This window comes from Ursus americanus, chromosome X, assembly GCF_024610735.1.
Source record: "Ursus americanus isolate L20-20 chromosome X, mUrsAme1.1.p, whole genome shotgun sequence".
Classification (NCBI taxonomy): domain Eukaryota; kingdom Metazoa; phylum Chordata; class Mammalia; order Carnivora; family Ursidae; genus Ursus; species Ursus americanus.
The window spans coordinates 121,531,048-121,548,396 of NC_142164.1; the positions used below are offsets into that span (position 1 = coordinate 121,531,048).

The following is a 17,349-nucleotide window of genomic DNA, read 5'->3' on the forward strand; positions in this document are numbered from 1 at the left end:
CACTCCCTGCTGAGTGTGGAGCCCCACAACGGAACCACTCAGGTGCCCCTCGCCCTGTGTTGTGATATTTAAAATGTTTTACAACAAGCACGAAACAACAAAGCCGTGAAGACACGTCCCGCCCCTGGGATGTGTGCCATAGAGGGCATTGGTTGTTGGGCATGGGAGCTGTGTTCCCCTCTGTTCTGGGGTCTTACGGCCCCCACGTCCACATGAGCACATTCCCAAGAGCTGGTCCCAGAGACCCAAAGTGATGTCACCATACAAAGACCATCATGCCGCAGGATGACCCAGCAAACTGATGTCAGCTCGGAAGGGCTGTGTGCTCCAATTCCCCTCTGGAGCTCAGAATGCCTTTCCAAACTCTGTTATTTGTTCGATGAATGCAGTTCCTTGAGGTTATTGGTCTGAGGCTCTGACATTCCTCCAGCCTGTTGGCCAGGGCCTGTTCTCAGCTCTCCAAAGCTGCTGGAAGGATCTTGCCCCATGGCCTCTCACTATATGGCAGCTTACTTCTTTAAAGCCAACAGGAGAATCTCTCTCTTCTGCCAGCCTGCTAGCAAGAGGAGACTTACCTAAGGAAATGCGGTCATGGGAGTGACATCCCATCATCTTTGCCGTATAAAGGAGCCTACTCACAGAACTGACATTCTGTTTTTTGCCTTCTTCTGTTGACGAGAAGCAAGTCACAGGTCCCATCCACACTCAAGGAGAGGGGATCATCAAGGGCATGACTCATGGAGGGTCTTCTCCCTGCTTTGTACCTTCATCTTTAAAATCCAGTGTCACTCCCCAGGTGGGATGGAACTTAACTTATTTAGGAACCATCGTAACTTCCATGGTAGGTCGGAAGATAATCTGGTGTTTCTGTCCTTTTGCAGTGGAGTTTTTGTATTGCGATCTGGCGTCTCTGAAGTCCATCCAGCAATTCGTCCAGAAGTTCAAGAAGAAGAAAATCCCTCTCCATGTCCTGGTCAATAATGGTGAGTCCTGGGGAAATCCAGACGTTAACTCTGATACAGACATGCACAGTAGCTATCCCGGGAGAGAAGTCCTTTGGGAAAGTAGGATTTTCAAGGAAATTCATGAGTATATGTGCTGTGGTCACCATGGCTTTGCTTCATTGATACCTTCAGCTTTTGTCATTGGCATAATCAATTTGAAATGATGGTCAGCCTGATAATAGGTTGTACGCAGTCGATATTTCCGCTGGCCCATGTGAGCTAATAAGTAAGTTGTGTTATGAATGTGTAGACGTTGAGCATTTTCACAGATGTTACCGTATAAAATCCTCAGCACATCCCCAGGGGGGTCATCCGTATGTGGGCTCCATGCCCAACTGCCTCTTGACTTCTTCCCCGCGGCCAACACTCCTCAGATACAGATATGGAGTCCACATCTCCCCTTCCCCTGCCTCCAACCTGCCCACCTGTCCGTCTTCAACACCAACCAACCTTGACCCTAACCCCTTCTTTCATCCGTGCTCAGCTCTTAAGAGCATCACGGATACATCTGGTGTCTCAGCTTGGTGCCTGAGGCATTCCTCTCTTCCCCTGCTACACTCGGGAGATGTCGTAGAGGTTCATCCAGACCCCCCACAGTGAGGAGGGAGCACCATTCCCAGGTCCAGACTGAATCCATATGGAACACCGAAACTATGGGAAGTGTGGTAGAAAACCACTCGTGCCCAGAGAATGTCACACATCGCCTTCAGACTTGGAGACCAGCTGGTCCTGTGTAGGGGAGATAAATGGTAATATTAATAGGGTGAAGAGAACTGCTATCAGTCAAACACGACACCTTCTTTCCAAAATATGTAAAACATTTGTTACATCATTCACCTGTTGGATGGCGGGGAGAACATTACCATGGGACCCCCCTGTGATTCCACCGGGCCCGCTTGCATAATCGAGGTGAATTTCCTGAGCTGAAGAGACTTAATTGACTCTCTTCTCCAAAGGCCTTTGCCACGGAATTTCTTACCATAGTAAGAAATTATGAGAATGATGATAGGAACATAATCTGCGGGGAAGAGGGAGCGTAAGTCTACATACTAAGGCTACACCACGTTGGTCCATCTGACTCTGGCTTCCAGCATTCGATTGCTGTCCCTTTGTCTTCTTTCTCGTTGTCTTAACATGTTTTAACATTTTCTGTTGTACCAGTGGGGTTGGCGGGCAGGAAGGGGTGCAGATAGACAGACTTCTGCCCAATGCACCTGTTTGATTGGAAATTCTCAGTGAAGGAAACACGTAGCGTATACGACTTAGAGGGTCCAACTCCAATGATGTATTTATGTGTACGGATACACGCACATATATCTGTGATGTGCAGGTGCGAAACAAAGTTATAATGAACACCACTTCCACCTCCTTAGCCTGGAAACAAACACCGTGTGTGTGTTATTAGTGCTGGTGGTGCTCATGGGAAGGCTTGGAATGTTTTTAATTTTCCTTTCTACACCGACCTTTCTTGATAGTTTTCAAGGTTTCCCGAAATGGGCGCACCTTCAATTTATTTGCAGGAATCAGTTATTTGAGGATTCCTCCATCTTGGTGCTGGTGAGGGTGTCAGGGCATTTATCAGTATTATAAATGTTGAGAATTAGAATATCATAAATCACTAATGTAGACACGAGCTGGCAGGACTGTGGGGTATCCAGTCCAAGTAGACATCTTATTTCCTCATTCTACGTAATACCCTCAATAATTAGTGACCAGAGCACCTCATCGTGGAGCAATTTGTCAACAGCAGGACGAAAGCACTGTGTTGTGCTTGTCCCGAATTTGTGAGATTTTATAGACACATACACTACAGGACTCTGTTATATCATCAATGGATGCTCGGTGATTCACTCTCTACTCTTCACTTTCAAGGTGACCCCAGTGGTCGTACCTTGGCCCCTGGTCTCTTCTCTGCAGATAGTAAACCAAGCAAATGTGGACTCAGGGAGGCTGGACCCTCTGTACGCCGTGTCTGCTTTCCCTCTAGGGAATCCCGTCCACACATTGACTTCACTTCAGCCCAGACGTTCCTCCATACACACCTTCCTCTGTGCTCGGGACCTACCATTGCTGCTCCCTGTCCCAGACACATGGAGACACAATACACTCTGTGTGCAATCCCTGAGCCCCAGGTGGCACTGTAAGGGAAAATCCCTTGATTTTCCTTGAAATTTCCTTGATTTCTCTTGAATTGACTTGCCTTTTCCAGCTTCTAGAGGCTGTCAGCATTCCTTGGCTCATGGCCACTTCCCGCCACCATCTTCGAAGCCAGTGGGGTGACATCTGCAACTCCCTCTCTGTCTCTCTGCGATGTTTGCTTCCATCTGCACATCACCTTCTCTGACTCTGAGCCTCCTGTCTCCCTTTTGTGAGGACACTTGTGGTGAACTTGGACCACTGGGGTCTTCCAGGACCATCCCCATCACAGGGTTCCTAACCCAATCCCATCTGCAAAGTCCCTTTGTCCATGCGAGGACACATATTCGCAGGCTCTAGAGATCAGGATATGGACATCTATGGGGACATTAACCTGTCTCCCACATGGGGACTGGGATGTGGACATCTGCAGGGACATTATTCTGTCTCCCACATGGGGATCAAGACATGGACATTGGTGGGGACATTTATCTGTCCACTATGTGGGGATCAGGATGTGGACGTCTGCGGGGACATTATTCTGTCTCCCACACAAGGATTCAGGATGTGGACAACTTTTGGGGGGGCCGGTGGTCATCATTCAGGCCACACACCCACCTTACGTGAGCTCAGTGTTTCACAGGCGGGAACAGTACAGTGGTAAACAAGCACCCTTGACCTCATGGAAATCATACTCTGGCAAAGGAGACAGACACTCAACCACTAATTAATCTGTGACATGCCTCGCCCTAGAAAGTGCCACCTCAAATATGACAACACCGTCATGTAAATGAAAGAAAAGACTGCATCTCAAACGTGATCTGTCTGGAAAGCCCCCAGGCTTCTGAAGTGGCATCCCACGGAACCCAGGAGAGGAGGAAAGCCGCAGAGACAAAGGGCCCTGGGGCCAGTGGGGCGGCCAGGACGGTGCGGTCAAGATTGCAAATGGATTCCTCTCCAGCCCAGTGTGCTCAGACTTACCTTGATTTACAGGAAGAGAAGGCATTTCTCACGTGTCTCTCACCTTACTTTATGCATGAACATTCGTCCTTGCTGTGTGCAATGGGAATTCTGAGTCCAGATGCTTTGGGAGATATTTGGAGAAGTCAGCAGATACAAGCAGGTTTTCCAACCTCAGGACTTCTCAGAGGAGGACCCTGGCCATGGCCTGGTTAGTGGTCAAGAGGGTCTGCAGAATTTCCCAAAACTATTTGCCTGAGACCCTCCTCTGTGATATTATCTCCTCCCACCAAGGCGACTGGTTGAAAGGATGTGTGCTCACGGGACCCACTTCTGTGAGCCAACCACACCTGTGCCACCTCCTGGAAAACAGCCCCGGTTGGACTGCACAAAGGGGACTCCCAGGGATCAAGGGGAGCTAGATTTTGTGTTTTCTTCTCTCTCTCTCTCTCTCTCTCTCTCTCATATTTTTAATTCTTAAGAGTGAGCAGGGCGCCTGGGTGGCTCAGTCAGTTAAACATCTGCCTTTGGCTCAGGTAAAGATCCCAAGGTCCTGGGATCGAGTCCCACATCAGGCTCCTTGCTCAGCGGGGAGCCTGCTTCTCCCTCTCCCTCGGCGGCTCCTCCTGCTTGTGCTCTCTTGCTCTGTCTCTGTCAAATAAATAAAACCTTTTTTTAAAAAAAAGATAAGAGCAATCAAGATGTTGTAAATGTTAAGTACTTCTGAAAGGAAATGGTGTTTGCATTTGCCAGTGTGATGAAAATAGAACCAGACTGCCTCTTTCTGGAAGCTCGGGATCCAAGCTGAGGATTTATCCAACACAAAAAGAATCAATAGTATATCTCCTGGAGAGCCAGCTCAGTATTTATAGTTTATTCACATCAAAATTTTACTTATCCAGTCTCCCATCCCCCCACCTGATCACAGATAGTTTTGAAATAACTGTGTGGAATTGATGTTTTATCCTTGTAGGACTTCTTCCCAAACCTCTAATGGATGAATTTCCCAACGTCGAGAATTACTAAAAATAAATATGGCAGTGGTAGCCCTTGAGAAATAAAATAATCCTGAGAAGTAAACGGTTCTCTCCTGGGCCAGGTGCACACCGACGGAGTCTGCATCCACAGAAGACCGCGGAGCAGTTGAGCGCGGAGTAACATGGTACCCGTGTCTGGGCAGGCAGATGCCTGAGCAATTTTCCTATTTATGCACTTGGCGTTTCCTATGCAAAACAGGCTCTGCTGTCAGCTGGTCTCCCTTCCAGGAACACGGAAGGTGGTGAATCACCACCACGTGTGCATGCGTCAATGGATTATTGGATCCGAATGTGTATAGACCACTTCTCATCGGTGCCTTCTGTTTGTTTTCCAACGTGTCTCCCTCCCCATTTTCTGCTGTGTGATGGGTTTCCCTAGAACAGAAGGCAGTTGGATGTTCTTCTGGTGGTGGGCGTTTGCAATGCCGTTTGATGTGACTTACCGTGATCCCGGAACTGCCAGAAGAGTAGGCTGGAGGCCGTGGGCGTGCATGGAACACCTTTGTTCTTATAAATGCCCTTCATGAGCTTCCAGGAAGTGGGCTGAGAAATACAGTGGTTTTCCAGTTATCCAGACACCCCAGAAGCACGTCACTGAGAAGCTCTTCCAAGAGTTGTTTGTTGAAAAGCACCTGGTCTCAGGTGTCCTCGGTGCATATGGCGGATGCAAGTGGATGGTACTTGCCATCAAGATTTGTTGCCCGTTTAAGAAACATACTCAGTAAACAATTGGATCCTTACCATCATCATGGGGTGTGGGGTGGGCGATGTCTTTTACAACAACATGGAGAAAGTTATTCCAGAATGGAAATGGGAATATGCAGCCTGGTCATGCCATGGGGACCCATCCACACAGCAGTCCTACCAGTGTGTTTCCCATTGTATTCACATTGAGGAATTACTTTGGACACATGTACTTGTTCCTTTGATTTCAACATTTTGACTGGGCCACATGTCACTGCAGGTTCACTACCCGCTAAGCACTCAACCCCAGTACCCATGCACCCATGGGTTCATTGCAAGACCCCAGTCTTGCCTGGAACCACAGGCATTCATTGACTTACAGATTTTCCCAGCGTCCTTCTCCAAGGCACGTGGACAACCCCTTTCCTGTTCATGTTTTATAGGCAGAATCAAAACGCTCATTGCTCCCTTCCAGAATGTTCTGTTCCCGTCCCCACATTTTCATATCCCTTTTCCTGACTACCACGGTTGGCAGCTTCCAGACGTCTTTGGTTTTGCTTTCTGTGAGTGCCACTGATGCGTCAATCAATGGAATCCAAAGCTTGGGCAGGGACAGTGGCTCTGAATGGGGGTAGCATTCATTCCCCAGAGTGATGGTGGCATTTCTGAAATGTTCCTCATGTTGTGGAATGAAGCCATCATCTGGCCACATGCCACCAGCCAGAAAGCGCCCCTTTCTCTCTCTTCTTTCTGCCTTTCCTGTCCCCTGCAAGACACACGACTCTCTCTCCTCCCCCATGATTAGGACATACCTTTTCTGTTTCTTTGTTTTGCTCCATAAAGAACAACACTTTGTTCTGCATGCAAGTCCACTCCCCGATCAAATGCGTGGATCGATGAGCGGATATTTTTATTGTACCTTTTCCCACTTTTCAGCTAGCAAAGGGAGATACTGAGATCTCAGTAACGCTCACTATCAAAGGACAGCCCTCCAAAGCACTCGTGTGACAGCAGTATCTCAAAAAGACAAAGGCAGCTCTGTTGGTGCAGTTAACATTTCTCCCTCAGCACGTATGAGACATTCAATAAATATTGCCATCTGAGATCGATGATGCTGTGCTCAGGGGGGTGTCTGAGACATTTTGCTTTAGAATAGAGAGGAACGTGCAGATTCTCAGTATGCGACATAATCATGGATTAGGATTCGGACGGCTTTGGGTGCCGAGATCCCCCACTTGGCTTCCATGAGGCCCAGAATGGATTGGACATTTCCAAGAGGTGACCAACTGTATGCATGGCAGTGATGTTCTCATTGCTCCTTAAAAGTTCGCGTTCCCCAATGATACGGTTAATGCCAAGAATGTGCTCCAAACACTGCTTATGATTTCTGGAGTAACCTTGAACTCGCTCTTGGCCCAGAACATCCTTACTGTCAAATTCCTGGAGGCTGGGTCAGTGAGTTTGTGCCATGATCTGTCGCCAGAACTTGCATCCAACAAAGATCCATGCTGGCATTTCCCCCCAGCTCAACAGTTACCCCACGTTTGCTCGTCATGTACATTATCCTAGATAATCGGAATGAGTTGGGTATTGTACGTGTACGGGAGATGAGGCTGTGGTTGTCCTTCAGCTCCTATGCCCGCTTCCTGGACCATTGGTGCCCCAGAAATAACTAATGAGTCCAGCAGGTCAGCCCCAGGGGTGTGAAACCCAAGGTCCATGCACCTGCCTCTTGCAAGGTTCAGCTCACCAGAGTCCCCTAGCCATTTTCTTTGCTACCAACTTCCAGGCGCTCACGAGAGGCCATCACGACGAAGGGAATAACCCACAAGAGTTACTTCTTTTAACACATTGTCCTCAACTAACCAAATCGAAGCCCTAGGAACTCACTGCAGAGTAACACCGCAAAATTCAGAATAATCCCTGTGGATGGAGCCCCACATCCCCTATTCCATGATGTGGGCTATTTTCCAATGAATTTGGATACTTGGAAGGCTGAGTTTAGTGACAGTCATTTGTCCCACGAGGTGGGGCTCGCTAATGTGGAATTGGTAATGCATGCATGCAGACGTATTCCAGGAATTGATGATTTAGGCATGCAGTAATATCCCAGGAATTGGTAATGGCCATCCACTGCTCTTCCAGGAATTAATAATTGATGCATGCCATGGTGTTCTAGGAATTGATCTTTTAGGCATGCACCAGTATTCCAAGAATTGATAATGGGCGTGCACCGATATTCAAGGAATTAATAATTTAGTCATGCAGTGATATTCCAGGAACTGATAATTTATGCATGCAGTGGTGTTCTAGGAATTGGTCATTTAGACATGCAGTGATATTGCAGTGGCTATTGCTGTGTTCCAAACCACCCCCAATCCTAGTGGCTCAATACTAAGCATTTCTATTGCTTGCAGTTTGGGGGCACAGAAATTTGGGCGGGTCCAGCTCCAGGTGTCCTATTACAGTTACAGCTCAGGCTTCTGTTTACCTGATGGCTCACCTGGGGCTGGATGTCCAGATGGCTTGCCTCAGTGCTGGGGAGTTGGTGCTGCCCACCACTCAGGCTCAGCTACGATGGTTGACCAGATGACTCCCATGAGTTCTGTCCAATATGGCGGTCTCAAGGGCACCAGCCAGTCTCCTTTTTTTTTCTTTTTTTTAAAAAATTTTTTATTATGTTATGTCACCATACAGTACATCTCTAGTTTTCGATGTAAAGTTCGATGACTCATTACTTACGTACAACACCCAGTGCTCCATGCAATACGTGCCCTCCTTACTACCCATCACCGGTCTATCCCAATCCCCCACCCCCCTCCCCTCTGAAGCCCTCAGGTTGTTTCCCAGAGTCCATAGTCTCTCATGCTTCATTCCCCCTTCTGTTTACCCCCCCTTTCTTTATCCCTTTCTTCCCCTACCGATCTTCCTAGTTCTTATGTTCCATAGATGAGAGAAATCATATGATAATTGTCTTTCTCTGCTTGACTTATTTCACTTAGCATTATCTCCTCCAGTGCCGTCCATGTTGCAGCAAATGTTGAGAACTGGTTCTTTCTGATGGCTGAGTAATATTCTATTGTATATATGGACCACATCTTCTTAATCCATTCATCTGTTGAAGGGCATCTCGGCTCCTTCCACGATTTAGCTATTGTGAACAATGCTGCTATGAACATTGGGGTGCATATGGCCCTTCTCTTCAATGAAGCTTGTTCTCTCCAGCAACAGCATCCCCAGCAACCATGTGGGTCTTTCCTGACTGAGCCTTGGAAGTGGTACGTTGATCTTGTCACTGCTGCTACATCCTACTCATTACAGAAAGTTAATGAGGCAGCCGGGATCCGAGGGATGGGACGCAGACTCTGTCTCCCGAGGAAGCAAGTGTTGAAACCATATGGAGGCCCCTTTCCAGCTCCCCCAACTATGAATCTATAATCCTCTAGGCATGGACAGAGTTTTGCATATCTGGCTTCATCATGCTAAATATAATAATCCAGAAAATGGCATCACCAGGGGGGTCTGTACCTATTCTCCAAATGCCAGACTTCACATCCGCTTAAAGCCATGGATGCCAGGTGCCCTTTGGGAATGTTTTCTTAGCTGAGTTGAATGACTGTGGATATTCTTTTTTTTTTTTTTATCTTTTTTTTTTTTTTAAAGATTTTATTTATTTATTTGACAGAGATAGAGACAGCGAGAGAGGGAACACAAGCAGGGGGAGTGGGAGAGGAAGAAGCAGGCTCATAGCGGAGGAGCCTGATGTGGGGCTCGATCCCAGAACTCCGGGATCACGCCCTGAGGGAAGGCAGATGCTTAACCGCTGTGCCACCCAGGCGCCCCATGACTGTGGATATTCTTAAATACACCTTTTATTGAATGTATAAGACCCGATGGGGCTTCGTTTCCCGATTTACGTTGGTTCTCTCCCTGTAGGTCTGCCCAAGTGATGTTTTAGAGTAGTAAGCTCAGGGGGTACATTTTCAATCCCCTGGACGTGTTTTCAGAGGATGGGGCATTCAGGGACGTGGAAAAAAGCACTTAGCATAGCAGGTGTGTGTGGGATCGAGCTCATGGGCTCTCATTTCTATTATGTGACTTTAATGTGACGTACCACTTCACTACACCCAAAGCACTATACAGGTGCCATGAAGCCCACAGCCTGGATCAGACATTTCTCTTCCCTTGAGCACCCCACAAGTGATAAGCTTGCCCGGGGGCACGATGTATAGGGTTGTGAATGCACAAAGTGCGTTGTGTGGGTGCAGGTGGGTGGGGCGTGCCCTGTGGCCCGTGTGTGCAGGGAGGGGCCTCGCGGTCCAGCTGGAACACTGTCTACATGTATAGAAAAGCACAGAGGATCACATGTAGAAATGCCTCCACATGCACACCAAATACCCGTGTACGTATGCAAGTAAATCTGTCTGTCCGCATGCAAGACACATAAGGACAAACACATACATAGGTGCAAATACATACACCTAGAGAAACGCATGCACGTGAAATACAAGCGTGTACAAATGCCCACACAAGTAGGTGTGTCGATGCGTGCAGGTCCTACACAAGTAGATTCAGTTGCAAATTCAAAATATGCACAAACACAAACACTTGCAGGAATGCCGTACGAGTGGCCACATCGATATGCGTGCGTGACACAGAAGTACCTATGCAAACCCATAAGCTGTGAACACTGAGGCATATGCAGATACCTTTGCTGACGTACTTAAATACAAGCCCATGTTCATCTGCACACGCGCAGCGATATATTTGCATAAATACATATGTATGTGCATGCAAACGTGCCTGGAAACATATAAGCACATATGTGTGTGCTTACATGTGCACACGTATGCAAATGCGTGTAAGCACCTGCAACATATGCAGACATGTCTACAATAAATGTGCAGATGCGCACAGAAGACACGTGAAATACACCTACATCCATACACATACAAGTACATACATGTACTGCGACCGATACACACTCAAGCAGGCTGGGCTGCTCCAGGACACGGACCCATACGGGCCAGGCATGTTTCCTGCACATCCGGGAGCCAGCATCCGTGGAAAGGACATGGGGACAGGGAAATCGCCGAGGTTTGCTCCAATGGGGGTGGAGTTGTTCTGAGCTTGGGGAAGCATGCATGTAGCAAGCACGGAACATGCTTTTATGAATGTGTTGGTGGGATAATAGCCAACAGGGCTGGACTGGGGTCTGGGCCGGGGACGGCAAGGACGCCCGGTGTGCATACTTGGGTCCGCATTTTGCACAGGGCGCCGGGAAGAATGAGTCCATTTCTGGGATGCCCTGTGAATGGGGGGTGGTGGTGTCATGGCAAGATGAGTTTGGGGAACTGGGCTCTGGGTTCCGTCCGCCCCACCGTGCACATCAGCATCCCAATGGGTCCCAGAAGCTCCTACAACAAGGAACCCTTTGTTTGTGCAGACAGCTGTTCTGTCCAGAAGAATTAACTTCCCGGGGTGGCGGTGGGGGGTGCATCTTTGGTGATTCAGGACATTCTCACATTCTCCCAGATGCTGCTGTTTTACGAGCATTGCCGGCGCTGACATGATGTCCTGGCCCCTTCCCCACCACATATGCAGCAGGATGTGACATGGCAACGGGAACCCGAGCCCATCCTCCTGGCTGGCTCCCGGCCATGGGTCCACGTCCCTGCAGCCCGTCAGTGGCACGGCTGCCCCATCTCATGCGTAACTCTCCCTGCTATCCGCTTTGTTCCAGCCGGGGTGATGATGGTCCCTCAGAGGAAAACCAGGGACGGCTTTGAGGAGCACTTTGGGCTGAACTATCTGGGTCACTTCCTGCTAACCAACCTCCTCCTGGACACCATGAAGGAGTCGGGATCTCCTGGCCGCAGCGCGAGGGTGCTGACCGTCTCCTCGGCCACGCATTACATCGGGGAGCTGAACATGGACGACCTGCAGGGCAGGTGGGTGCTCGCGGCCGGCTGTCCAGGGGGTCAAGGTTGCCTGTCAGCCTCCCTCGCGAGCCTGACGCGGTGACGCGTGGGGCACAGTGCTCAGCATCACAGGAAAACGGTGCGCCTCACCGACCAGTGTTTGGAATAAACCTGTCTTACGAATAATCATAATGAGTATTAGCGACTGATGACTTACTGTTTTGCGGTCACAGACTCGAGCACGTTATCTGTACCAGCCCATGAATACAGCACAGCAATGCTTTTAGGTAAATACTATCTTCATTTTACACATGACGGAATCAAAGCATATGTTTAAAAAAAAATCTTCCTTACTATCACTAGGCAATCACTCAGAGTCGAAATTGCATCACAGAAAAGACTGCACAGCAGTACAAACGCACTGATTTAGACACAGCTCTGTTATCCGAATCCCTGCAAAACCCCGTGCACACATTTTGTAGTGCTCTGTGTTACTGCGTTCTCCAGTGCATGTTTCGTTGTTAGCGTTTTTTATCGAGGTATAATTGCTATAGCTCCGTAATTATGTTTCCTTCTTAAGATTATAATTGTTACATAACATCACGTATGTTATAACATTATAATGTGATTATAGTTGTTATATAGTATGTTATACATAATAGAATTGTCACATGACATGTGTGTAACATGTATGTACACGGCATTGTAATTATAATTGCTATATAACATTATATATGTTATAACAATGTTATAATTGTTATGTAATATAACATATACGTTATGAATAGTGTAACTAATTGTTGTATAACACTTATAATTATATAACAATTATATATGACATATATAACATTATAGTGTTATAATTGTTATACATTATATATTATAATGTAATTCTGGTTATTATATAATATATGTTTATAGATGTTTTATATGTCTACATGAGCAAGAGAGAGATGGGTTGATTTGCTCTAAGGAATTGACCCACAGATTGTAGGGACCACCCAAAAACCTGCAGGGTAGACCAGCAGGCTAGAGATGCAACTAAGAGACAGTGTTCCCATCTTGAGCCGAAAAACAGAGAATGCAGGCAGAATTTCCAAGCTGCAGTCTCGAGGCCAAATTCCTTCTTCTTTGGAGGAGACCTCCATCTTTCCTCTTCAGGCCTTCAACTGATTAGGCGAGGCCCACCCACATTATGGCTCGTGGCGTGCTCCCTGTATGGGCGTCCTGGGGCGGCCGTAACAACGGACCAGAGACTGGGTGGCTTAGAACCACGGGAGTTGATGCTCTGAGGCTGGAGGTCAGAGATCCAGGTGGGGCCGGGCTGATTCCTTCCTGAGGCTCTGGGGGAGAGTATGTTCCAGGCTCCTCTCCCAGGTCCTGGTGATGGTCAGCAAATGTTTACATATGCATGGCCCCCGATCTGCCTCCGTCCCCACAGGACCATCTCCCCCCTGTGCACCTGCATGTGCTCTTCCCTCCGCACACGCCCGTCTGTGCCCGAATTCCCCTTTTTATAAGTTCACCAGTCATACAGGGTTAGAGCCCCACCCTGAACACCTCCCATTAACTTCGTCGGCTCTGTCAAAACCCTATTTCCATGCAAGGTTATATTCTGCATCCTGGGGGAAGGACTTCAGCCCATCTTTCTTGTGGGGGACACAATTCAATCTGTAAGGAAGCCTATCCATCGCTCCCAAGGCGACAGATCCTTTATCCTTTCCGGAACACTTTCTTCCAGGCTGACCTCGCTTCGGAGCAATAATCCTTGAGATGTTACCGGCATGTGTCTACATCCCGGGGAAAATACCTATTTCGGTTTGAGTTTCCCAGACTTTTTTAACTTCGGCAGGGGTGGGGAGCTAATCCATCCGTCCATTCGTACGTGCATCTTCCCGGCCCGTTATATCACTGTTTGTGGAACCCCGTGCTGTGAATAAACTCCCCTGCACGGATTCGGGTGTTCCCCAAAGCTTTCGAGGGTTTACACGGTGTTCTGGGATGCGTGACAGGCCGCTGAACTGCCCGCGGTGTTTCTATCCATAGCCGTGCCAGACGTTTGCACGAGGCTGGGATTTGCACGTGGTCACCAATGTCCTGGGCTGTTTCTGGGAAAACACAGAGCCCCTTTTTTTTTTGCTCACGATATTTCCTGAACCCCTCCCGGGCGGGCACCCTACATTTCCATAGTCCTCGGGATTACGAAACGTGGAAAACCAGAGATCAGCGCAATGCAACACTTGTCTGTGTCACCAAGGGAAAGCTTGTGTCTGGAGAGGAGGGATTTTTTGCCTACGAATGGGTACGACCCATCTTGCTCATTATCGGACCCAGGGAGCACCCGGGTTCGCGGTAGCAGACGGACGTTCCATCACTGTTGGCTATGCGCTTCCCTTCTGATGGCCCAGAAGGGAAATAATGCAGCAGATTAATGTGAGATGAGCATGACACCCTGGGTCGTGCTGTCTTCCGCACACGCAGTTATCCGAGGCCAGCGGACAGACCATGACCGCTAATACTCCCTGTGGATCTGTATAAAAGGAAGCCGTCCACAAGGCCAGCGTGGCAGGCATTCAGTGGTGACTCACCCACGGGCCACAGCATCCATCAACGTAATTAATGAAGACCTTCTTTCTTGTAATAAACTCTCAGCGTTGGCTGGTGCTCCGTGGTCTCCAAATGCAAGGAGAGAATTAAGTCGTGTACGATGAGCTGAAAACGCGGGCTTCACATACCGTGAATGATATGCAAATTCAGGGACACGTGTGTTTTATTGCAATAAGAAAACTCTATAAATTGTGTTTTTCAACAGCTCAAGATCTTGTCTGATAAATCCCGTGGTCCTATGCACAATTTCTGGCATAATGACTTTGGACTTTGGAAACCCGCTTTTTCTGAAACAATTACGATGATACAGAAGGTCCGTGGTTTTCTGGGAGGAAGGGGGGTGATAATAGTTCTATGAGATGTTGATGTGGCAGTATAGGGCAGGTCTGCTGAGAAGGAGGCCTGACTGCTGGTGTGGGAGTCGTTAAATAACCCATGAAACAACATAGAAAGTGTATTGATGGATATGGTGTAGACGGGTATATGTTGGTCTCCCCAGATCTGATTAAAAGCAGAACCTCCGAGAAAGTCACAAAAAGTACTAAAGTAACCCTTTAACTTCTACTAGTATATATATACATATGTATGGACCTTTTCAGTTTACCACCTGTGGAAGCCCAAATCCCATTTCCTTTGTCTCCTCTCCCCTCCACCATTTACCAAGCGCTGTAAACTAGTATATAAACCCAAGTCTAATGGTGTCTTTGGGGTTTTTACTACTTTTCTATGAAGACCCCCCATATATGTAAAGTTAAAAGTGAAATCGGCATGATTTCTCCCTGTAAAGCTGTCAGTCCTCAGTTTAATTTGCAGCCCTCGGGTACAGAACTCAAAAGTACAGGAGAAACATTTTTCTGCCCCTCCAAAAGGCTACCTACCACATTACCGTCTCTAACTTTTGTTTCAGATAGACCTTTAAATTATTCTTCAAGTAATTACACCATTTTTATTTTCTGAAAATAAAGATCTATGTTTATGGGTTTGGGTTCTCCTTTCCGACACCCCTTACTACAAAAGGAACGCATTAAAAACTCCATGTAGAACCGAGCCGCGCAGCCATTTCCTGAGTTAGTTCGTTTATCCCCACGCAGTGAGAACAGTCATTTGATTCTGTTTCTGCTCCCTTTTATCTGTTAACGTTCAATCTCTTCGTTGTTTTCCACGCCAAGTGCCTTTCCAGTCCTTGGGGTTTTATTTAGAAAACCGCCGTGGGGGGATCGCGTCCTCCTGTGAATTTGCTGTGATTCCTTCCCATTTCCGCCATGGATGCTTCTTTATCTGTAAATCCGCCAGGGGAAACCTCTCCTGAAATCACTCGTCCTTCTTGGACGTTTGTCCTCCCTCCCATAGACAAACATATTGACTTTTCCTCCATTTACTATTTCTAACAATCTTCGGTTCTTTCTTCTCCGTGCTACCCCATAAAGCCATCGTCACAGCCTTCCTCGGTTTACCCTGGAGAAATGGGCACATTGATGCTTCTCACCCTTTAAGGGTCTGAACCAAGCAACGCTGAGAGTGCTGCATCCAGGGCTGGCGTGCCCATGGCGCCTAAGTGGCCCGAGGCCAAGACGAAACTCGACATTTATTTCCCTGCACATAATCACTCCCCGTTTCCTGGAGCCGTCTCCTCCTCTCCCCTGCGGGGAGCAGACAGGAGAAATTTCCCAAAAAATAAGTCTCTTGACAATAATTGGAGGGTTGTGGCTTGTCTTGCGCTGGGGAGGGAATTTGTGCTTTGAACGGCCCTATATTTTTCTCTTAATCCCTCCCTCCAAAAAGGAAAAAAGAAAAAAGCCACGTTTCGAATTCTTTGAGCCAACGCTCCTTGGCAAGTTCATCTGGTGACAGCCTTTGCTGACCTGCCCCCCTGCACCAGTCCCTTAAGACAGAAGAACCAAAGGTCCGTTTTGCAGCATCAATTGGGTGGACCCCCCCAGGGGCAAACCTTGGCTTTTGCACGTGAGCAAACCTGGGCTTTTGCACGTGGGCTCCCATGACAGGAGGCTGCATGAAGCCCACGCTGTGAGGTCACATTCCTGCGGGGGAAAGCTGCTTCCTGGGAAATGGCAGGAGGCAGGACTGAGTCCCCGAGGGCGGCGATGTGCTGGTCACTCGATGACGGCCAGGCACTCCTGCAGTCCCTCAGAAAATCTCGCCGTCAACTTACGGAAAGATTCTCCACATCCCAGGTCGTCGGAGAACTTGCAAATTTAAGCAACAGGGAGACCCTACAGCACGCCCGAGAGAGTGGCCGAAAGCTGGGATGCCCGCAGCACCGCGGGCTGGCTGGCGGGCGAGCTCAGGAAGAGACAGGAGCTCTCTGCGGCTCCTGGGGGGAATGCAAAATGGCTCGGTCACATGGGAGGGCAGTGGGGCGGTTTCTTCTAGAACTGAACGCACAGTCATCGCACGGTCCCGAAATCACCCAGAGGAGTGCAGACACGCCCGCACGGAAACCTGCCCACAGATGTCTGGAGCAGCGTGATGCCCGACTGCCGAAACTTGGAGGCCACCGAGGTGCCCGTCAGCAGGTGCACAGCTAAAGACAGTACGAAGATGGGTGCTGGCCAGGGGTGCGGGGAGGGAGGCATGACCGGGTGGGGCATGGAGGGGTTTTAGGGCAGTGAAACTAGTCTGTAGGACTCCATAGTGGTGCCCACATGTCATTGGACATTTGCCCAAACCCATAGAATGTGCACCCCAAGAAGAAAGTCGAATACACATTAGGTGGTGCGTCTGGGTGTTGATGGTGTGGATGTGGGTTCCTCACGTGAACCAAATGCACCGTCTAACAGGGATGCTGATAACGGGGGGAGGGACCGGGAGGGGTGCACGGAGGATCTGCGCCTGCCTCCTCAGGGCCCCGTGAGCCCAAAACTGCTTTCAAAATAGACATCCTATTTAAAAATACTAGGATCGCGTTCCCAGCCCTTCGTGAAGCTATGAGGATGACAAGTTGGACACAAATGAAATGTGAGTCTATATGGTCACGATGAA

General features: G+C 48.5%; 1 protein-coding gene across 7 annotated transcripts in view; it reads left to right on the forward strand.

Moving 5' to 3' along the window:
• DHRSX (dehydrogenase/reductase X-linked) overlaps nt 1-17,349 on the forward strand; it is a 230,120-nt gene that overhangs the window by 110,339 nt on the left and 102,432 nt on the right. For all 7 annotated transcript variants that reach the window (XR_015723241.1, XR_006782628.2, XM_045813635.2 and 4 more), the window contains exons 4-5: nt 882-983; nt 11,565-11,772. Coding sequence is in view for 5 of the 7 variants with exons in the window: in XM_045813635.2 (XP_045669591.1) it covers nt 882-983; nt 11,565-11,772 (310 nt within the window). In the remaining 2 variants the exon portion in view is untranslated. The remainder of the gene's footprint in view (nt 1-881; nt 984-11,564; nt 11,773-17,349) is intronic.